The sequence below is a fragment of the Phalaenopsis equestris genome, unplaced genomic scaffold, assembly GCF_001263595.1.
Source record: "Phalaenopsis equestris unplaced genomic scaffold, ASM126359v1 Scaffold000428, whole genome shotgun sequence".
NCBI lineage: Eukaryota > Viridiplantae > Streptophyta > Magnoliopsida > Asparagales > Orchidaceae > Phalaenopsis > Phalaenopsis equestris.
The window spans coordinates 5,644,039-5,665,404 of record NW_018164869.1 but is presented as its reverse complement, the minus strand read 5'-3'; the positions used below and the strand labels follow the sequence as shown (position 1 = coordinate 5,665,404).

The following is a 21,366-nucleotide window of genomic DNA, read 5'->3' as shown; positions in this document are numbered from 1 at the left end:
TTGTTTTTAAAAACTCACGCATAACAACAATTACATTAGATAGCTTAAAAAAAAACCTAGCATACCTTAAAAGCCTTTAGTTGTCCAACACTGCCCCTTCCCTAGCAATCTTCCACTACAATACCTGATTTAAATTCATAAATTTTAATTACTAATATCATAACCTATCTAATAAAAAAAAATTATATAATTAAACTTAAATGATTCAAATGACTTACATTAAGATTCAGTCTTATAGCCCTAGCCTAACGGCCGCTTGCTTTAGGCCAAATTATGGAAAGGAGCATGCAAATATATTGATTTCCAGGAACCTGCAAAAATATAAAAAATTTAAGGAAACACGGGTGTTTCATAGTATATAAGATATTTTAAAGAAACGCTCATCTTGGTGATGTTTCTTTAAAATATAATAAAATTATTTTTAAATATATGATTTTATAAATAATTTAAATATATATATATATATATATAAATTATTATTATAAACTATTGACTATTATTATTATTTAAATTAATATTATACATTATATATTAATATTTGCATGAAACGATAGTCCGAAGAGGCGGGCTACGAAGTTGATCTTAGGTGATGGGGGCGGGTGGAAGCATCGACGATGGGAAGCGGTAGCGGTCTAAGGCGACGGTCGGAGTGGAGGCAACTAAGGCGGCGACGACAAGAAAAAGATATCCAAAAGGAATGATAAATACATGGAATTTGTGTGCTATATTTTTATGTAAATCTTTCAACAAGAGGAGTGAGCTGATAAAATCAAATCAAAAGGTGATGGTTCTGACTTGCTAGAGTAGCAAATGGGATGAGGCTCGACCTCTTGAAGCGCATCCTGCTTCAACTTTGTCATTTAACTCCTCTTTTTGAAAGATGTATATAAAAATATAGCACACAAATTTCATGTATTTATCATTCCTTTAGATATCTTCCGACTATCGACACCTCTTCCAACTGCCGCTGCCGCCATCGCTGCTGCCTCATCCAACCGATGCCTCAACCTCCACCGCTTCCGATCGCCAACACTTCCAACATCCGCCGCCACCTTGGATAGTCTTAGTAGCCATATCTTCCGATTGCCATATCATGCAAATATCAATATATATTATATAATATTATTTTAAAAAATAATATAATAGTTACTAGTTTATAATAACAGTTAGTATATATTAGTATTTAAACTATTTATAATATTATATATTATATATTAACAAAATAAGTTTATAGTATTTTAATATCTTTAAAATATAAAATTTAATATGAAACGCCTACAAGGGGGTGTTTGTGCTTCTTTTATTATTATTATTTTTTTTTGCAAGCTCCTTCCTCACAATCAATATATTTGCATGCTCTTTTCTATAATTTGGCACTTGCTTTAACCTCACGCACGCGAGCTCCACCCCTCATCTTACCTAAACAAAGCAACGCACGACTTCGACTCCTCTTCCTCTTCTTCCTGTACACGAGCACCACAAATCGCATCTCCTCCTTTTTTCTCCTACGCACGGCTCGACTGTCCTAACACGTGTTAAACTTTACAAGCAAGGCACGAGCTTTGAGTTTACATTCAATCTAGAACCACTCACAGGGTCTTCTTCCTCTCCATTGACCGCATCTTCCACCGCATGCCAGAACGGTAGCAGCACACAAAGTTGATCCTCCTTCCTTCTTATTCGTCGTCGCTCAAGTACCACACAAACTTTCTTCCTCCATCGGCTGCTTCCACTCATAGATAAGTCATTACCCCTCTTACGATCTCTATGTTCTCTCCTCACTCGTGCGATGGTTCAAATGAAAAGACGATCGAATGATAGCAATATGTCTCATCCGCGGGGATGCATCTGTCGGCACCTTTTTATTAATTCATTATTATATTTATTTATTTATTTATTTATTTATTTATTTATTTTAATATTATTATTTAATTTATGTTATTACATGGGTAGCACCCTCCTCAATTAATGGTCGCCTACTATAGCCTTCAAAATTTTCTCCTAGTATTAACTTTTTTATCATTGTAATTCAAATAAATAGGGTTAATATGTAAAGACTTTTGATTAGTTGTTAAATAAAATATGAGCGAAAATTATCTCTTTTCTTGATTAGTGTTTGGTGGCTTCAAGTATTGTCATTTCTTTGGAGAGCTTAAGTATTTATCTTTGCATTTGTTATAAATTATTCATTATCTCTCCATAACACTTAGTCTAATATCTTCACCACTGCTCATTCATATCCTAAACATCTCCTAATATCAATGACTAGTAATCAAAACCTAACAATCATTCCAAACCCCTCTTAATAGCTTATTAAGGTTTAGTATTGCTCTCTAACCCTTAACATCATTGTGAACACATCTAAAACAAACCATCTACTTTGGATCATTCGTATACATCATAAACTAATCATCAATAATCATTTACAACATTTACTCAATCATAAGTCATTTTCCCAAAAGAGCACTTTAAATCGGCCCAAACAAGTTTAATTTAAACTAGTCTTGGCATTTTAATCATAATTATCTCCTAAATTATTAACAAACCAACAAAATATCCACAACACATCTTTAGACTTAACACTAAACATTCATAGCAATTTTTAGTATTTTATCTAATCAAAAGGCCATCAACCTCCATCATATTTGGTATTAGAGCAAATATCGGAAGGAGCAATGTAGTAAAAAGATATTTTATGAGAGATTTCTCCTTATAGTGTGTCTAATGACTCAATCATTAAAATTATTATTATAATAAATTTCATCACCCTTAATAAATAGGTATTAGAGTTTAGCAAAGATTTCATTTACATGCATGTTCCATGATTAATTTTTTTAGTGAAAAATTTTGGTCAGTTTTTCAAACTTTCATCTTATGCATTTTACTTAGTTTTTAATCAAATATCTACTGCATAGCTTTCATGATTATAATAAATTTTATCACCCTTCATAAATAAGATATTAGATTTTAGTTAGGATTTATTTGCATGGTGTGATTTATTTTTTTAGTGAAGAACTTTGGTGAGTTGTTCAAACTTGCATCTTATGTATTTTCATTCTCTATTACCATATATCCACTACATAATTCCTCATTACTCAAACGCAAGTTAAATTTTTTTTTTTTCAAGTTAATCATTCAAATTATGTTAATCATTGATTTAGTGACTTAGTTTATCACTTTAAATGATTACTTAGATTGAATTTTTATTTTATTTTGAAAAGATAAGTTGTTATATAAATTAGTTTGCATATTTCTTAATTTTAAATTTGCATTTTTTTTAATTTTTATATTGCATGCATATTTTTGTATTTTTATTTTCATCTATTTAATTCTACGAAGTAAAATTCTTAAAGAAAAGGGAGAATTTATGCAGAATAATGTAAGGTTATTTATATAAATGAAAATTGTATTTTGTATAGAGAAATTAAGCGGTTCAATAAGAAAGGGTAAAAAATGAAGAAGAAACTATAAGAATCAAGTGAACACTAAAACATATTCAAACTCTCAAGCAAGTGAAGTTAAATGTCCGCTTACAAGAGCCCAAGCAAAAGCCCAAGAAAATGCAAAATTAAGAGTTCATTCAAGAACCATTACAAGAGTTATACCAAGAAGAAATATTTGAATTTGTATTTTATTATCTATATTTCAATTTCAATTTCTAGAAAGTTTAAATTTTTAAACTTAGAGGCTTTTATGGCTGGTCATAAAAAATTAATAAATTAGAAAGGTGATTGGCACCTTCCTCCATTAATAATTACCTACCATTCCCTTCAAAATTTCCTCCTTTTATTGATTTTTTTATCATTATAATCCCTATAAATAGGGTTGATATGTAATGACTTTTGATTAGTTATTGAAAAAAATATTTGAGTGAGAATTTTTTCTCTTATTATTTGGTGTTTGGTGCCTTCAAATGTTATCTTCTCTTTATAAGATTAAGAATTTATCGTTACTTTTCTTTTAAGTTATACATTATCTCTTCATAATAGTTACTCTTAAATCTTCACCACATCTCATCCACTGACTAAACATCTCTTAATATCAATGACAAGCAACAAAACCCTCATAACCATTCTAAACCCCTTTTTAATATCTCTCAGTTAAACTAGAGCATAATAAGACTTAGACTTACTCTCTAGCCTCTAACATCATTATAAACTCATCCAAAATAAATTATCAACTTCAGTTTATAGAAACACATCCTAAACTAACCACCAATAATAATTTACAGTCATTTACTCAATCTTAAGCCAATTTCCAAAAAGAGAGTTTAAATCAACCCAAACTAGTCTAATTTTGACTAGTATTAATATTTTAGTAATTATTCTCTCCTAAATCTTTTAATAATCTACCCAAATATACACATTACATCCTTAGATGTAACACCAAATATTCATAGCAATCTTTAGTACTTTATCTCATCAAAAGACGCTCGCCTCCTTCATTTTTTTCATCATAAGATGGAGCTTCAACTTCAACTATACTGAAGAGGTCTTAAAATCATCATTCTTTCGATAAGGATCATCTCTTCTACCTCTATTCCAAAAATTAAATAGTCTTCTATGAAGTTGGTCTTCTTCTAGCACTAAGTATGAACTATTTTTTTAATGGTGTAATATGAATTTGGATATGCAGTGTGGTAGGGGTTTAATATTTTAAAGAATATTTAGGATTTTTTCCACTTTATATTTTAAAGTTTGCTTTTGAATTTTGCTCTCCTCAAATAATTATTTACACTTCGTATCACTTTCATGAATCTTAAGATATAAAGAATCAACCAATTGACTTAAGTTTTCAATTTAATCTTGGGAAATTGACTTTAATACCTTTTGAAAAGATAAAGTACTAAAAATTGTTATAAAAGTTTGGTGTTATGTCTAAGAATGTGATGTGAATATTTTAGTGAATTGTTAAAAGATTTATGAGAGAATGGTGGCTAAAATATCAAGACTAGTCTAGATTATGTTGGTTAGGGTCGATTTAAAATATCTCTTTTGGGAGAGTGACTTAAGATTTGGTAAATGATTATTGGTGGTTAACCTATGATATGTACATATAATCTGAAGTAGATAGTCTGTTTTGAATGGGTTTACAATGATGTTGAGAGTTAGCGAACAAGACAAGCCTTAATATGTTTTAGCTTAGTTGGGAGCTATTAAGAAGGGTTTGAAATGATTGTGAGGCTTGGAAGTTGGTTATTGATATTAAGAGTGTTGGAATTAACCAGAATACATATTATTGATACAAAAAGGGGTATATAAACTCATTACAGGTTCAACTAAAACGGAAAAAAAATAAACTCATGATATCATAAAAAGGGAAAGAACTAAAATTGAATATAACATAAAAAAGGAAGGAAATAAAAAAAAAGAATAATCATAATTAAATAATGGATATTACTAGTCATTAAAACATTTTAATACTCCCCTTAAATTGAAGTATAGATGTCAGTCATATTCAACTTAGACTTTAAATCATCGAACAGTGGTCGAGGAAATTTCTTTGTGAGGATATCTGCCAGTTAACTACTGCATGGCACAAATGAAATGCAAATTTCCTCGGACTCAAATCAACCATGGACTGCATTTTGCTTTTCCAACCGCGGACGGCATTTTTCTTTTCCAACACAAATAAACAGTACCCCAAGATAGATCATCGATTATGGATAGACCGGCCGAACCAGCATTTGTGAAAACAATAATATTGCGAGAGGTATGGTGGGAAGAATACAAACATGAGCCTGGTGTGTCTTTTAAATAGGGGAAAATCCGATTGAAAGTTTAGAGATGGTGCTCATAGGGATCATGCATGAATGGATCTATTATCTCAACTGTGTGGCATATGTCGGCCGTATATGGGCAAGGTATATGAGTTTCCCCACAAGACGCTGGTAGTGACTTTTGTTAACAGGAACTGCCTGGAGAACATCAAGAAGTTTTTCATTTAGATCCATCGGAATAGCCACTGGATTACAAAGAAAAAAATTGTTCACTGTCAAAAAGTCAATGAAATATTTTTGCTGAGACGGGCAAGCAACTTCAATGCCTAAGAAGAACCGGAGAGAACCCAAATTCATCTCAAAGGAGGCAGCAAGAATGACTTTCAGAGGTTCTAATGCTAGTAGATCATTCCCTGTGAAAACAATATCATCGACATAAACGATAATGATAGCTATCTGGTTACTTGAAGAAAGTCAGAAGAAGAGTGTCTGATCTGATTGAATTTGAGTGAATCCATGACCAACCACCACATTTGCGAACTTTCTGAATCATGCTCATGATGATTGTTTCAGTCCATAAATGGACCTTCAGAGTCTACATACTTTCCCCTAGGAGGCAGCGGAATCAAAGCCTGAAGAAAGCGCCATATAAACCTCTTTTGTAAGATCACCATTTAAGAACACATTTTTGACATCAAGCTAGAATAAGAACCAATCCAGATTCATTGTTACGAATAAGAGAACCTGAATGGTCTTTAACTTAGTCACTGGAGCAAATGTCTCCTCGTAGTCAACTCCGTAAGTTTGTGAGTACCATTTGGCGACCAACCATGCTTTGTTGCGTTCAAATGATCCATCAGATTCAAACTCCGCCATCCTATTACTTTCTTGTCCCGAGGAAGATCAACAATTTCCCAAGTATGGTTTCACTTAAGGACGTTCATCTCCTCCATGACAGCAGCTTTCCGGGCAGTGTCTGCTAAAGCAACTTCAATAGTAGATGGAAGTTGATGAGTTGTTAGGGTCAAATACTCTGTAGTTTGATGATAATCTACGAAAGGAAACATAGTTTGTCAAATAATAGAGAGAGAATGTCTGATTGTGTACCTTACTAGAGGAACTGACTTCCTCATTTTGAGTCGAAGCGGTGTTAGGGATGTCTCTGGAGGAGATTCAGGTCCAACAAGGGGCTGGCGAGCTCTTGAGTAAGATCATCAGAATTAGTGTGTCGAGTGCTGACACGGAGAGTGGGAGGGTATGCAGGTGGAATCAAAGGGATAGATAGCTCTTTGGTGGTAGGAGAGAACCAAAGGTTCCTTGATGGGGGGAATGTCCACAGGAGTAGAGTAAGGAACGTTGTTAGGGTCAAATACTCCGTAGTTCTCACATGAGGAGGCTGAGTTAGAAAAGTATGGAACACTTTCAAAAAAGGAGACATCAGCACTCACATAAACCCTATTTGTGGTAAGGTTAAGATACTGATACCCTTTTGAGTGACAGAGTATCATAAAAAAACATATTTTATGGACCTGAAGTCAAGATTACTTCGAGTTTGCGCTATGTTCCGAACAAAGGCTACACACCCAAAAATTTTGGGGTCTAAAGTGAAAAAAATCTGAAAGTTATGAATTTTTTAGAGAACTCTATTTATGAGAAAAGTGACGGAAAGAATGACATCATTTCAAAAAAGTTTTGAGACAATGGAGTGAAACATAATGAAGCGAATGACATCAAGGAGATATCGATTTTTTCTCTCGGCAACCTCATTTTATTGAGTGTGGGGACAAGAGCTATGATGGAGGATGTTCTTACTTACCAAGAATTCTCCTAATATAGAGTTGAAAAATTAACGAATATTGTCAGTCTGAAGAACTTGAATAGAAGTTTTAAATTGGGTTAAAATGAAGGCGTGGAAGTTTTTGAAAATAACATCTTCAAATTTATCTTTAAAATATAGACTCGTGTTATCTGAGTGTGATCATTAATCAAAAGAAAAAATTATCGTTTATTAGTGTAGCTAGGGGTGCGAGAGGGCCCCCATAAGTCAATCTGAATAAGAAAGAAAGAAGCAAAAGGTGTGTAATTGCAGGGTGGATAAGCAACACGATAATGTTTAGCTAACTGACAGGTTTCACATTTGAAATTAGAAGGATTTTTATTAGTAAACATCAATAGATAAAATTGCTTTAAACACTAAAAATTAGGATGACCCAGACGACAGTGTAATAACATAATAGACAATCAGTGAACTGAGAAACTGAGATAAACTGCAACTACTGGGTGTAGTGTCCTCGTTCTCAGTGCTTTTCTCTTGGAAGCAGAGTCTGCCAACTCACTTAGCAGTTAAATCATCATCCCCGAACAGCGATCCTGTAAGGCACAGACATGAGCAACGCAAACAATGTCATATGTCAGTTTACCGACATATAAAATATTACATTTCAGCAGAGGTACATGTAACACAAATTCCAAAGTTAGCCATGTTATTAAAACAACAGACCATTTACCAGTAATAAAACTTTGAGACCCGTCGGTAATTTTTAACAAGATCTTTCCTTGAACAATAATAGTATGCTGAGAAGGCTTGAGAGCTTCCGGTCATGTGATTCGTAGCACCTGAATCAATGATCCATGGACTAGAAGAGACAAACAAAGTGTCATGAGATTGGTACCTTTACGAACATGAGAGGTTGATAGGCCGAAAGAGAGCAAGGTTGGATCCAAGCATCTTGATTAGTTGCTCCACTTGACTCTCAAGAGAATTGAAAGATTTTGGATTATTTTTGCTAGAGGTCGGTTGTACCCTGTTGGATTCAGATGTCGTGGTGAGACCCCTTGCAGCGGAAGATTTGGTTGAAGATTTGAATGTTGGTTTCCTGTGGAGCTTCCAACACTTCTCACGAGTGTGGTTGGGCTTGTGGCAATAATCACACGTGAGATGATCGGCCCGGGATTGAGAACTATTAGATACCAAGGTGGATGCTTCGACTGACGTAGTAGAAGCACCAAGCATGACAAGTTTCCAACTCTCTTCATGAAAAATTTCAGTGAAAACAGCTTGAGTAGAAGAAAGATGATCCCGACGAAGGAAATGTCTCCAGACTTCGTCAAAATCTTTGTTGAGGCCTACCAAAAATTGAAACATACAGTCCTTTTCTATAATTTTCTAGAAGAGGAGATAGATTAGCTGAAAATTCACAAGTATACTCATAATATAGGTCGCATTTCATCCATAATACAATTAGATCATTGTAGTACTGGGTCACGGTCATGGATCATTGCTTTGCTTCACAAATTTTCTTAGACACCTCATAGAGTATGATGGAATTCCCTACATCCGAGTGGGTATCACGAATTACTGTCTAGAAGGCACTAGCGGGAGGAACATATATGATCGGTCAATCGAAGTCTCCATGGAGCTGATCAATCATGACATGTCCATGGAATTCTCCACTTCCCAAGTATCATACTTCGGGTCATTCTTTGGAGGTTCACGTATCATACCAGTGAGAACCATATTTCCCACGTCCTCTGATGAACAAAGACATTGGTTGGGACCATTTCAGAAAGTTACTGTCAGTTAGTTTATAGGTCGTGATCAAAAAGTTCATGTTGTTTTCCTGTCCTCCAGTTTGCATAGGAACATAGTTTGGAATTGATCCACCGATGGACTCAGGAACCCCTTCCGATGATGATTCATTGTTGGAGGGGTCTGTTATGATCCCGAATAAGCCAAACGAAATGTTGGGTTGATGGGACATTGGAACATTCTGGTATACATATGGTTTTCCTGTCCTTCGACAAAAATTATAGTTTGACTAAACCCTCAGCCAGCTGAAATATAAGCACTGGCGAGCAGAACAGAGGAAATTCGGTGAATCTAGAGGAAGACTGAGCTCATAAGGAGTTCTGGAAGTTGGGAGGAAGTCACCTGGCACAGAGAGGCTAGATATGTGGTTCTGGAGGATTATCCGATGACTAAAAAAAGGCAAGTGCTTATATTGCTAGAGAAATTGTTAGAGGAAGCGGACAGAGGAATCTTGTGCTTATATTGTCAAGGGAATCGTCAGAATAAGACAGAGAAGCTAATGGGATCAGCGGCATAATTGCAATCAGCTGCTGGAATCGGCAAAAGAAGATGGAGATGCTGTTAGGGTCAGTTGTTGGAAACACTAGAGAAAGCATATAGCGAAGCAGCGATTCTTAGCAGAAGAAAGCAGATCTAGATAGACCGGCGAAGCAAGAAGATTCTCAGCGGCCTAGGTTAGGACCATAGCTCTGACACCATATTGGAAAAAAACCAGAATACATTAATAAAAAAAGGGATATAAGTTCTCATTAACTCGTGATATAATAGAAAAGGAAAGAAATAAAAATGAATATGATAGAAAAATGAAAGAAATCAAAGGAAATAACTCAGAATAATCAGAACTAAATAATGGTTATTACTAGCCATTAAAATATTATGATAAAAAGATGTTTAGGATATTAATGAGTGATGAAGATTTTAAAATAAATTTTATAAAGATATAAAGAAAAAATTAAAAGAAAAGCAAATATAAATAACCAATCTCATCAAAGAAAATGTAACACTTGAAGTCACTAAGCAACAAGAGAGGAAATTCTCATTCAAATATCTAATTCAACAAATAATCAGAAGTTATTACATATAAGTTCTACTTATAGGTATTACAATGATAAAAAAATCAATAAAAAAGAAACATTTGAAGAGAATAGTAAGTCTTCATTAATGAAAGAAGATGTTCACCATCTTCCTGATTTATCTTTTTTTATAATCAGTCGTAAAAACCTCCAAGTTTGAAAATTCAAACTTTCTAGAAAATAAAATTCAAATATTTTTTTATTGATATAGCTTTTATGATGTGCATTAAATAGACTCAGCAATTTTTTGAGTAATTTCTTAGGCTTCTATAAGTGAATATTTGGTTTCATTTACTTGAAATTTGAATGTATTTTTGACTTCACCTAAATCTTATAATTTATTTTTCTTTTTTTGACAATATCTCATTGCACTGTTTAATTCTCCTTCCACAAAATACGATCATTTATATAATGAATCTTACATTGTTATACATCAATTCACCCTTTTTCAAATAATTCTACTCCGTAAAATTAAATAGATAAAAAAAAGAAAAAATATGTCTGCAATATAAGAACTAAAAATAAATTAAATAAAAATTTTAAATCAAATAAATATGCAAAACTAATTTAGATAAGTATTTCTATTTTCAAATTAAAATAAAAATTTTAATTTAAGTAATGATTTATAGTAATAAACTAGGTCATCAAACCAAAGATTAGCACAAATTGAATAACTAACTTGAAAAAAAAAATTTAAGATACTTTTAAATATTGAGAGGCTATGTAGTGGATAATTGGTAAAAGAAAAAATAAAATATATAAAATGCAAGTTTAAGAAACTCATTAAAGTTTTTCACTAAGAAAAATGAATCACCAAACTCATTTTTACATGCATGCAAATGAATTCTCACTAAAACTTTATGTCTGATTTATGAAGAGCTGTAAAATTAATTATAATCAAGAAAGTTATGTAGTTGATATTGGTAAAAGAATAAGTTTGAAAAATTCACCAACGTTCTTCACTAAGAAACTGAATCACTGAACTCGTCCTCACATGTATGCAGATGAATCCTCATTAAGAGCTAATATCTAATTTATTAAGGGAGACAAAATTTATTATAATCGCAATTTAATGGTTGAGTCATTATGCACACCATTGGGGGAAATCTCCCCTAAAATATCTTATTGTTAAATTTCTCCTTCTCAAATTTGTTTTGATACCAAATATAATGGGATGGGTGACCTTTTGATGAAATAAAGGACTAAAAATTGTTATGAATGTTTGGTTTAGATCTAATAATGTAATGTGGATATTTTGGTGGGTCAACATATTTAGAAGATAATGATGGCTAAAATACCAACACTAGTCAAAATTAGGCTAGTTTGTGTTGATTTAAAAGATCTCTTTTGGGAAAGTAACTTAAGATTGGGTAAATGATATTAGGAATTAGTTTAGGATGTGTGCCTATGACCTGGAGTATATTGTTTGTTTTGAATATGTTTATAATGGTGTTAAGGGTTAAAGAACAAGACAAGGCCTTAATATGTTATAACTTGACCAATATCTATGAAGAGAAGTTTGGAATGGATGTGAGGTTTTGCTTGTTGATTATTGATATTAAAAGATGCTTAAGATATGGATGAGGGGTGGTTAAGATTTTAGAGTAATAGTTATGGAGATATAAAGAATAACTTAAGAAAAGAAAGATAAATATTTAATCTCATAAAAAAAAGACAACATTTGAAGTCACCAAGCACGAAGCAACAAGAGAAATATTTTATTTGACAACTAATCAAAATTCATTACATATCAACCCTATTTACAGGGATTACAATGATAACAAAAAGTCGACAAAAAGATGAAATTCAAAAGGAATAATAGGTGGTCCTTAACGGATAAAAATGTTAATCATCTTCTTAATCTATTATTTATTTATAACCAACCATAAAAGACTCCAAATTTGAAAATTCAAGCTTTCTAGAAACTGAAATAGAAATATAAATACAAAATACATATTCAAATATTTCTTCGCGAACTGGCTTTTGTGATGGGTCTTAAATGGGCTCTTAATTGGATACTTTTTTTGGGCTCTTGCATTGGCTCTTATAAGTGGAAATTTAGCTTCATTTACTTGAGAGTTTAAATGTGTTTAAGTCTTCACTTGATTTTTATAATTTCTTCTTCATTTTTTCATCATATTGTATTGCATTGCTTGATTTTCCTCCATAAAATAAGATCTTTATTTATATAAATAACCTTACATTATTCTACATCATTTAGTTTATTCTTTCTTTTTACCTATCTTACTCTTCTTCTACAATAAATTTAATATATTCTTCTATCCTCTTTACAACAAATCAAAGTTCTTTGCCCCACCCTATCAATTGTTATAAGAGTCAAAATCCCTGAATGCAAGAAATACTCTATTAATAAATTATGTTGTTTTTAGATTTATGATTTCAAGAAAACATTACAACACTATTGCCTCGCTCCTTAATCGCTTTTGTCTCTCACTCCATATACCCTTCAAAAAATTCCTAATAAAATTTCTAATGCATGAGGTGTTAAGCCTCATCCATTAGATAATTGAAAAAGATGTTGATATACAATAGCTTGTTGGCCCTCTCCAAAAATCTTAAGCTCTTATAATGAAAACGACTTTGACCACTTAATCCCGAGAAATATAGTTGTGTAAAAATTATATAGTTGACTCCACTATGCAACGGTGTCAAAAGCTAATTGCAATATTTCATTAATAAAAAAATTAAGCAATTAATGTTGGGATTCTACGCAAGTATACATATCGTTATCAAGTAATAAATTATTTTCTATTTAAGCCTCAAATATCGATCACACGGGGAGGGTTTAAATTTGAAATGATAAATTTACTAGAAAATTCACAGAAAGTCAAAACAAAATTACTGTCACTAATTTCGAATGTTGAGATATTATCAGAACAAAATTATTTAACTAATAACAAAACTGAAATATATATACAAAGTTTAAATAGTAACTATTAAACTATGTTTATGTGATGAAGATTTCTTATGTGAAAAAACATTTCTGACTATAATGAGATTTTGGTAAAATGAAATGAGATAAATGGTTTTAATATGTATTGTGTCAAATAGGAACAGTTTTAATTCTCTACTCTGATACAGTGTTATAGAAAATCATTGGTTAATCCCAAGTTTAGTCCCTAAATCTGTGACTAGGCTAGGAGGATACTAGCTCCCACTTTAGAGCTCCTACTTCGCTTCACCTCAAGGCTAACTCTCGCTTTAGTTTTTAAACAATAAGACCGAATTGGGGATTTTAGTCTGTCATCCTAAAGATTCTTCAATTCTACACAACAAAGTATATTTCTTTATTTATTTGCACTTAATTCCATGAACGAAATTCTCTTTTATGGAATCAAATGTGATCTTCACTCTGTTGTAGAACTCATACTTTATTTCCCGAATCATATGTTTCACAATATATTTTAACAATTCAATTGGTCAAATCAAAAAGTAAATTAAGTTCGGAGTTGAAAAATCATCACAATTTATTTTATATTTTAATATTGGCATATTCATATTATCTCTTCATTTCACCATATCTCAGAGTAGAGAACAAGATAAAGTAAATTACTCAGATTTCATGAGAAAGTTACAACAAAACACAAATTTCATATATAAAAGAAAGTTCATACAACACTAATAAACAAACAACACTTATTTGAAATTTTTTCTCAAGGTAAATCCCTTGTAGCCTCTTCTAGAAAATGTAGAAAGAATAAATCTCTCACTTTTTTTCTCCAACACTCTTAGAGAAGAGTTCACACTTAATCTCACCACAAAACTTTAAATTATAAGAACAATGAACTCCAAATGATTGTGGAATGAAAAATGGAAGAATGTGTGATGCGTGGAAGGTTGAATTGGGACGATGAGATGTCAGGAAGAGTCACTTTTCTGATCAATTTTGGCCCCAAATAAAACCTAGAGTTGGTTCTTCAATAGGTGCCTCCAAAAACTCTTCAAAAAGCGTCCAAATGAGAAGAGAGAGTCTTTTGGCTTTTTTTGCAAAACTCCTAAGGGACAAAGATAGTGGAGAGTGTGGTAAGACAATGGAAAGAGACAATAAGTAGGGACTAGTGATTACAAATGAGATACATATATATATATATATATATGAGGGGCTTAATATAAAAGTGGAGAGAGAGTGGAACATGAAAGGGTGGTGAGGGGACCAGAAAGGAGGGGAGAGATGTGAGATGGTTATTTGTAAAAAAAAAACATTCACTTCTTTTCTTATATATGTCGTGAGAAGGAAATAATGAAAAATTTTCTTCCGTTTTTTATTTGCCACAAAAATAAACCGCATGGTTATTTTCTTTTAAATTTAAATTTTGTGATTTTAATTTGGAAAGGAATATATATATATATATATATCAAATTTATCTAAGATTCAAATAAAATGAATGATTAATATCACGACGCACACCAAACAAAAGCTTAATTCAGATGCAAATTGCCACGTTCAAACCGTCTTGACAATACAGATGCGTTCGTGCATACGTTTTACCAACATAAAATATTTGAACGCTTTAATGGCGATCAAAGTGATTCAGCTATAAGCAGCTCATTATTGCGTCTGATATTAATCATTTAGTCAAGCGGAACAATATAAAGGTCAACAATAGATTATTTAGCTTAGTATCATAGTCATGACCTCAAATTCCTCTTCTGATAACATTTTAATTATCTGAAGTTGAGTTCTTTGCAATTCATGGGGATTGATTGCGAGAATTTTCTTCAAGTTATCAAGCTTAAGTCTTTGTTTTTGTCATCCTAGTCTATAATGTCTTAATTTTTATGTTTGGGTCAACGCCATAATTGATGATTTTATTAGTCTTAGTCTTAAGGGAAAAATAGTAATTCGTTATCATGGACATGCTTGCCACTGTTTTATAGTTAGATTGTATACAAAACTATGATTGTTATTTAAAATAGTAGGCATTTGATTATAATTTAAGATGATTCATTATAGATAAAGATATGGATAGTTGCTTTCTTTCTCCCCCTAAGCTCGAGCCACTCTCACCGAAAGACACCCATTCATATACTCTTTTTAGTGTCTTTCATCTCAAATTTTTTGCCTCTACAATGGATTTTTCTCCTCTCAGCAAATTAAGTTATCAACACATGCCAAAATGTTTACTTTAATGACCCTCCCCCTCCTTGCCAAATGTAAAATATTTACAAACATAATCAACAATCTAACTCGAGTATCATGAGTGTAAAAGGAAGAATAGAAACTTACAGTTCCTCCAGTAGCAGCCTTATTTGCTCTATCCCACTTTGCCTGCTAGGGACCAATCGCCATCTTGGTGATGCAACATCACTAGGGTTCTAAATAAGAAAAATCATATGATCATAAATATATTTGAACCAACTAAAAGCACATGGTTACGACAAACGATCAAAAAACATTGCAATCTCTGGTTATTGCTTCAATTTTCATTTAGGACTCATTTGGTTGCCGGTTAGAAAAAATATTTTAAGAAATGATGATTTTTTTTCACTCATCTGTGCATGAAAATAAAATCAGAACATTTGAAAGATTTTAAAGGTGTTTATAAAGTTTAAAATCAATATTTATTTCAAGGTACATCCACCTAAACCAAAAGAGTACTTGCTAAAAGGTAAAGCAATTTTGAATATGCAAACATGAATTTCATAAAATCATAGCAAAGAGAAGATGGCGATTACTTCAGCAGCAGAGCGACCGCTCCTGGCTGCTTCCACCTGCTGCTCCAGAACGGACCTGGACGGTGAGCGCAGCTCTTCGCTCAGATCAATTCCCACACTATTAATTCCAATAAAAAATTTTAATCTAAAAAACCAATACTAAGGCAAAAGAAAAGGTTTCCATCAAAGAGACAAACCTGTCCAACCTCATTGCTCGATTCAGGCTTAGAAATCCCGAGCTTTGCTCCACCTGCGCAATTTAAACTTAGAAGAACCAGATAAGGAATGAACGCGACTGAAAGCATTAACTAGAATAGGATGAGATATTTACAACCCTAGTTGTAAATGTAGTGGGAAGGTTCGGCTCGTCGACAAGGAAACGCTTCATGTGGCCGACGAAATCCTTGTTCCAGATAAAATCATCAGTGGCTGCGAGTGGATCCTGGTCGCCACCGCCCCAGTATTTTCGGAGCTTCGTCGTCGTCTGCGCCGTGGCCGGCCCGCCGTACTCACTGGGAGCCGTGCCAGTCGACCACTTCAAGGGCTTCTTCTTCGGGAGGATCACGCGGGTAAGGCGCGGTGACGGCGGAGATGGGCGGGAGGACTCTGCGTCGCCACCTGCTGATAGATTGGCCGCCGATCTAATGGCGTGAAGGCTAGTTACCGTGGCGAGGATGGCCATGTGGCTTAGAACTGTAGACTGAACTCACCAAAGAGTTGATGTCTTCGGTGCATTCCGATAGGCTACAGCCTACAGTTCCACTTCCTTATTTCCGAGCATCTTTTTTCTGGATTATTATTAATTTATAAATTGGCGGTTCATATAAAAAAATTGGGCGATTTACATATTTATTTATTTATATATCAGCATTTAAAACTTCATATTTAAATATCATGCACCCGGAGGTGGTGTTTTGGTGCAGCTGTAGATTGTTAAGTAGCAATTATCAAATCCGTGGAAGCTCGCGATAAACGCAATGGAGATGGAGCATGAGAGCAAGGTGGAGTAAATCTGCAAAATTAGCTCCTCAGTGGGATTCGATAAATCTGATTTATGTCGCATGTGAGATAGAGTGGGCGAGAAAGAGATATAATGAAAGAGAATTGAATTTAACGGACAGTTGGATTTACTTTTCTCTTTTTTTGTGTTTTTTGTGGATTTAGGTGAAATTCGTGGTTAAATTCTATTAAAAGTGTGATGCCAAACACCCCTAAACTTTTAAAATACTCATATGTAGCACATCGTCTCTCTTGATCGTCTCCTCCATTATGCCTCTTCACCTTTCGATCTGAGGCAGACCAAGGTATGGTCTAGGGGAGCAATTGCCTGGGGGGAGGCAATTCGGTTTTTTGCTCGTTCTAAAATATTAGTTTTGCCCCTCCTAAAATATCTTTTTGCCCTACATTGTCATTTCAGTAGTTATGAGATGAATATTTTTTTAAAGAGACTAATCTAAGTCGACCTTAACATACAGAGAGTTTTATGTCTTGTCAAATATACCCTATGTTTTAATACTCAAAAGAACAAACTATTATTGAGGAACACTCAGCACACAGTTGACTCGGCCACGTGTTTACTGACATAGAATTTGTTGATCATGAATTTAACGATATACTTGATATAATATTGGCTATTTGTGAGCTTGAATCAGCATGAGTTTGGCCTGCCTCAACAAACAATTGTTGATGGGGGATTGATATTTGTTTTAAGCATTAGGTGTAAATTTTAATTTGAATATTATTTTTTTATAATTTCAAATATTTATAGGTCTGTCTCATCGAGCTGATCAGTTTGACTATAATTTTGCTGAAATCGAAACTCCGGATGACTTTTAATCAAAGTTTGAATGTCTCTTATTCAAAAAAATTGCACTGAGATTCGTGCCGGTTAATAAAAATTGTTGGTGGCGTATCAATTGCCCCCTATTTTCGGGCGAAATCATTTTTTGTTCATCATCCGAAAATATAAATTTAAAACACGCCTTCATAACTTTATATATATATATATTTATATATCATTTGAACTTATTCAAATAGAATTTAAAATATAATTTTGAAAATAGGTCACTCTGATTGAGATTCATTATCAACACGACCTCATCGAGGAATGATTTGAATTTATATATCATTAAGAGCACTATTATTGTCAACTCTAATCCCCGCGAGGAGGATCAGGCTGGCTCAACAGAAGCTCATTCTTGTCAACTTTGGTGGTCAATGTAAGGAGGAGGATCAGATTAGCCAAAATGAGAGGCTTACGACCTAGCTCTGTAGCCATGACGACCAGGGGATTGATTGATTAAACATTATTAAAAGCATTAGCCCTCTCAACTCAAGCCATTGAAAAGAAGTGGATCAGACTAGCTCAGCGACGGCTCAATCCTGTCGACTCTAAAGACAATCGGATTGGTCAATTCGTAGGAATTACGACCTCGCCCTATAGGATAAGCAGCTCGTTGCCTGTGTAGCAATCTCGGATGCATAGGTTTGAGTATTAAAAGACATGTCAGAGCACATGCGAGCATTTCTTTCTTTTTTATTTTTTTATTTTTTTATTTATTTATTTTTATTTTTTTTGCACGAATGTATTACCACTGAGTTGAAAGCAAATATTTTCATTTACTTTTTTAATTTCACCTTTTGTCCGCTTATATATTTGGGATTGTGGATCCAACAGGGATGAAGATGAGTAATTGGACACACTTTGATATCTTTTAAATTAATTCTAATTTACACACATTATTAAGATGTAGGTGGACTTCATTCAACGTCTTTTTCTCCTATAAATAGAAGAGTCACTAAATAAAAGCTCCCAGTGCATTTCTCTACAGAGGCGACAGACTTATATTTTTACCTGATTAAACTCCTTTAGCAAGTTTCAGAGCCTAGCAAACCCCATACTAACAGTACAATCTTGACTTTAATCTCAGAGAAGTATGCATTCCATACCTCCGTGAAGTAAATTAGGCTAAGAAAAACAACAACCCTTTTTTCTTTCTCAAAAAAAAAAAAAAGGAGTAAAACATCGCTTCAACATCTCTCTGTCTAACAGCCAGCAGACCAACATATTATAAAACATGATATAGAATGACCATGGATCTTGTTGAGGAAAGAACTGAAGCAAGAAAGGGTAAGATTTTGTTTTTATATGGTAAAAAGAACAGCTTTAAATCTTTCATAATCTTAAACCTGTGCCCTACCTTTTACCTTGCTCTGATAATATATCTGTTCTCGGTTCGCTGTCGTCGGAGAGAGAGTAGGAAGGCTAGGTAGGGCGGTAAACGAGCCGAGCTTGAGCGAGCTCAGGTTCGGCTTGTGTTCGGCTTGTTCCAAATAGCTCATGTTCGAAATCGGCTCGTGAACAGTGTATTCGTGTTCGACTCATTTTAAATATTTGTGTTCGTTTTCGGCTCGTGTTCGGCTCGAAATTGACTCGTTAAACTAAAATTGAGAAAAATAAATTTAAAGTGTGGGATTCGAACCTGGATCAAATATATACAAAAGAAAACATTAACCACATTGCATATGAGGTGTTATGATTTAAACTTATACATACATATATATAATATATTATTATATAAATAATATATGTAATATATTGTTATATAAAAAGTTATATAATTTTTTTTTCGAGCTATTTAAAGCCGAACACGAGCGAACAAACTGTTGTTCGTGTTCGGCTCGTTTACATTTCGAGCTTAAAAATTTGTTCGTGTTTGGGCCCGTTAGGCTTAACGAACGAGCCGAACCCGAGCTACTTAACGAGTAGAACACGAGCTGTTCACGAACAATGAGCCAAATTGACAGCCCTAAGACTAGGGTAGCTGGTGTCAGGGAAATACAGAGATAAGAGTTAAAGTTAGAAGAAAAGATTTAAAAAAAAATAAAATAAAACATTTAACTTATTATATATATATATATAATCCCATAGTTTTATTTTACTTATTATTTATTATTTTATTCATTATATATTTTTATTTTTTAAGTTACACTTCTCATTTTTTTATTATTTATTTTTTAAGAAAAGATTTAGTCCATACGTCACGATGTGTGTTGAATATCTGTGAGTTACAGCCTACCCATATGGGCATCGCCCCTGCATAAAATCAACACTTCGAACGCTTCCATTTTGCGATAGAATATCATCTTGACGATTTTGGCGGTGATTAATGTGATTTGGGCCCAATTGCACGCGATGCACCGAGAATCTTCATTTTTCCTCCCGTTTGGTTATTTCGATCATGAAAGGTCTCTTAAAGCTGGATGTGCTAGGGCTGTCCATTTTGTGATCCGACATCGTTTAAGCAACCTGAGTTACGACTGGTGTGGTTCACATTTGATTCACGCGTCTCGTATTAACAATTATCATTGTGGTGATACTTTCACCAGTTGATAATGAATAACCGCCCTTCTACGCAACTTCAACTCTTTGAACACAATGTTATAGTATTTGCCGCTTGCTCGCTTGTCTCATGTCCGACCAATTTTCCAGTGAAATATATGCGAGGGGACGCCATGGCTACATAAATAAAGTTTTAGGTGCTAGTTATTTAAATAAACAAGTTTGGGTTCTATGCATGTAAATCCCCCTAAGAAGTTCTGATTTTTTCCTTAAATTTGGATATAATATTTTAACATCAACTTGAGATGAATGTTATCTTTGGCCATGTGCACTTGTGTAACGTAATATTTCTTTTGCCTAAACTTGTATTCCTCACTAGCACTGATATTTATATTTGGATTGGCAGTTAAATTTTATAGCTTCAATTTATAATTTTTAAAGAGCATTTGAATTGGTGAATTTCAAAATAAATCTATGATTTTTATTTCACCCCCAGCCATCATAATTTAGCGGCTCAATAGCTTCATAATATTATTCAAATACATTATAGAAACTATAATAAATTAGGAATGAATTGGCTTATTTGGAAATCCTGGTTAATGTTTGACAATGATGTTGGCAGCATTGTTAGTATACCTAATTAAGCAACTCAAGGAAAGCAAAATGTTATGCCAAGCCTGATTTTATACACACTTTATTGAGCCTATTAGTTGTGAATGTTCATGTTGTTGAACAAGCTCACAAGAGTTTTTCATAAGAACAAAATTAGGAGTATACTGTAAAAGATTCTAAATACCATATTCGATTTACAAAATTAATTTTTAAATCGATTAGCGGAAACGAGATAGGATCATACATACCTCCAGTCATAACTTAAACGAACAGAGTCGACACTCACAACTCACACGACAAATTTTCTGTTATAGATCTTCTAAGCTTTTCTCACTCACAACCCGATGGTGCAAAT

At 33.4% G+C, this 21,366-nt stretch overlaps 1 protein-coding gene across 1 annotated transcript in view; it reads right to left on the bottom strand.

Annotated features, from left to right (window-relative positions):
* LOC110027422 overlaps nucleotides 1-16,855 on the bottom strand; it is a 39,331-nt gene extending 22,476 nt beyond the window's left edge. Inside the window, 5 exon segments of the mRNA XM_020728865.1 lie at nucleotides 15,630-15,670; nucleotides 15,673-15,718; nucleotides 16,079-16,175; nucleotides 16,255-16,307; nucleotides 16,389-16,855. Coding sequence (XP_020584524.1) covers nucleotides 15,630-15,670; nucleotides 15,673-15,718; nucleotides 16,079-16,175; nucleotides 16,255-16,307; nucleotides 16,389-16,739 — 588 coding nt within the window. The 5' untranslated portion in view covers nucleotides 16,740-16,855.
* Between the last annotated feature and the right edge of the window lie 4,511 nt (nucleotides 16,856-21,366).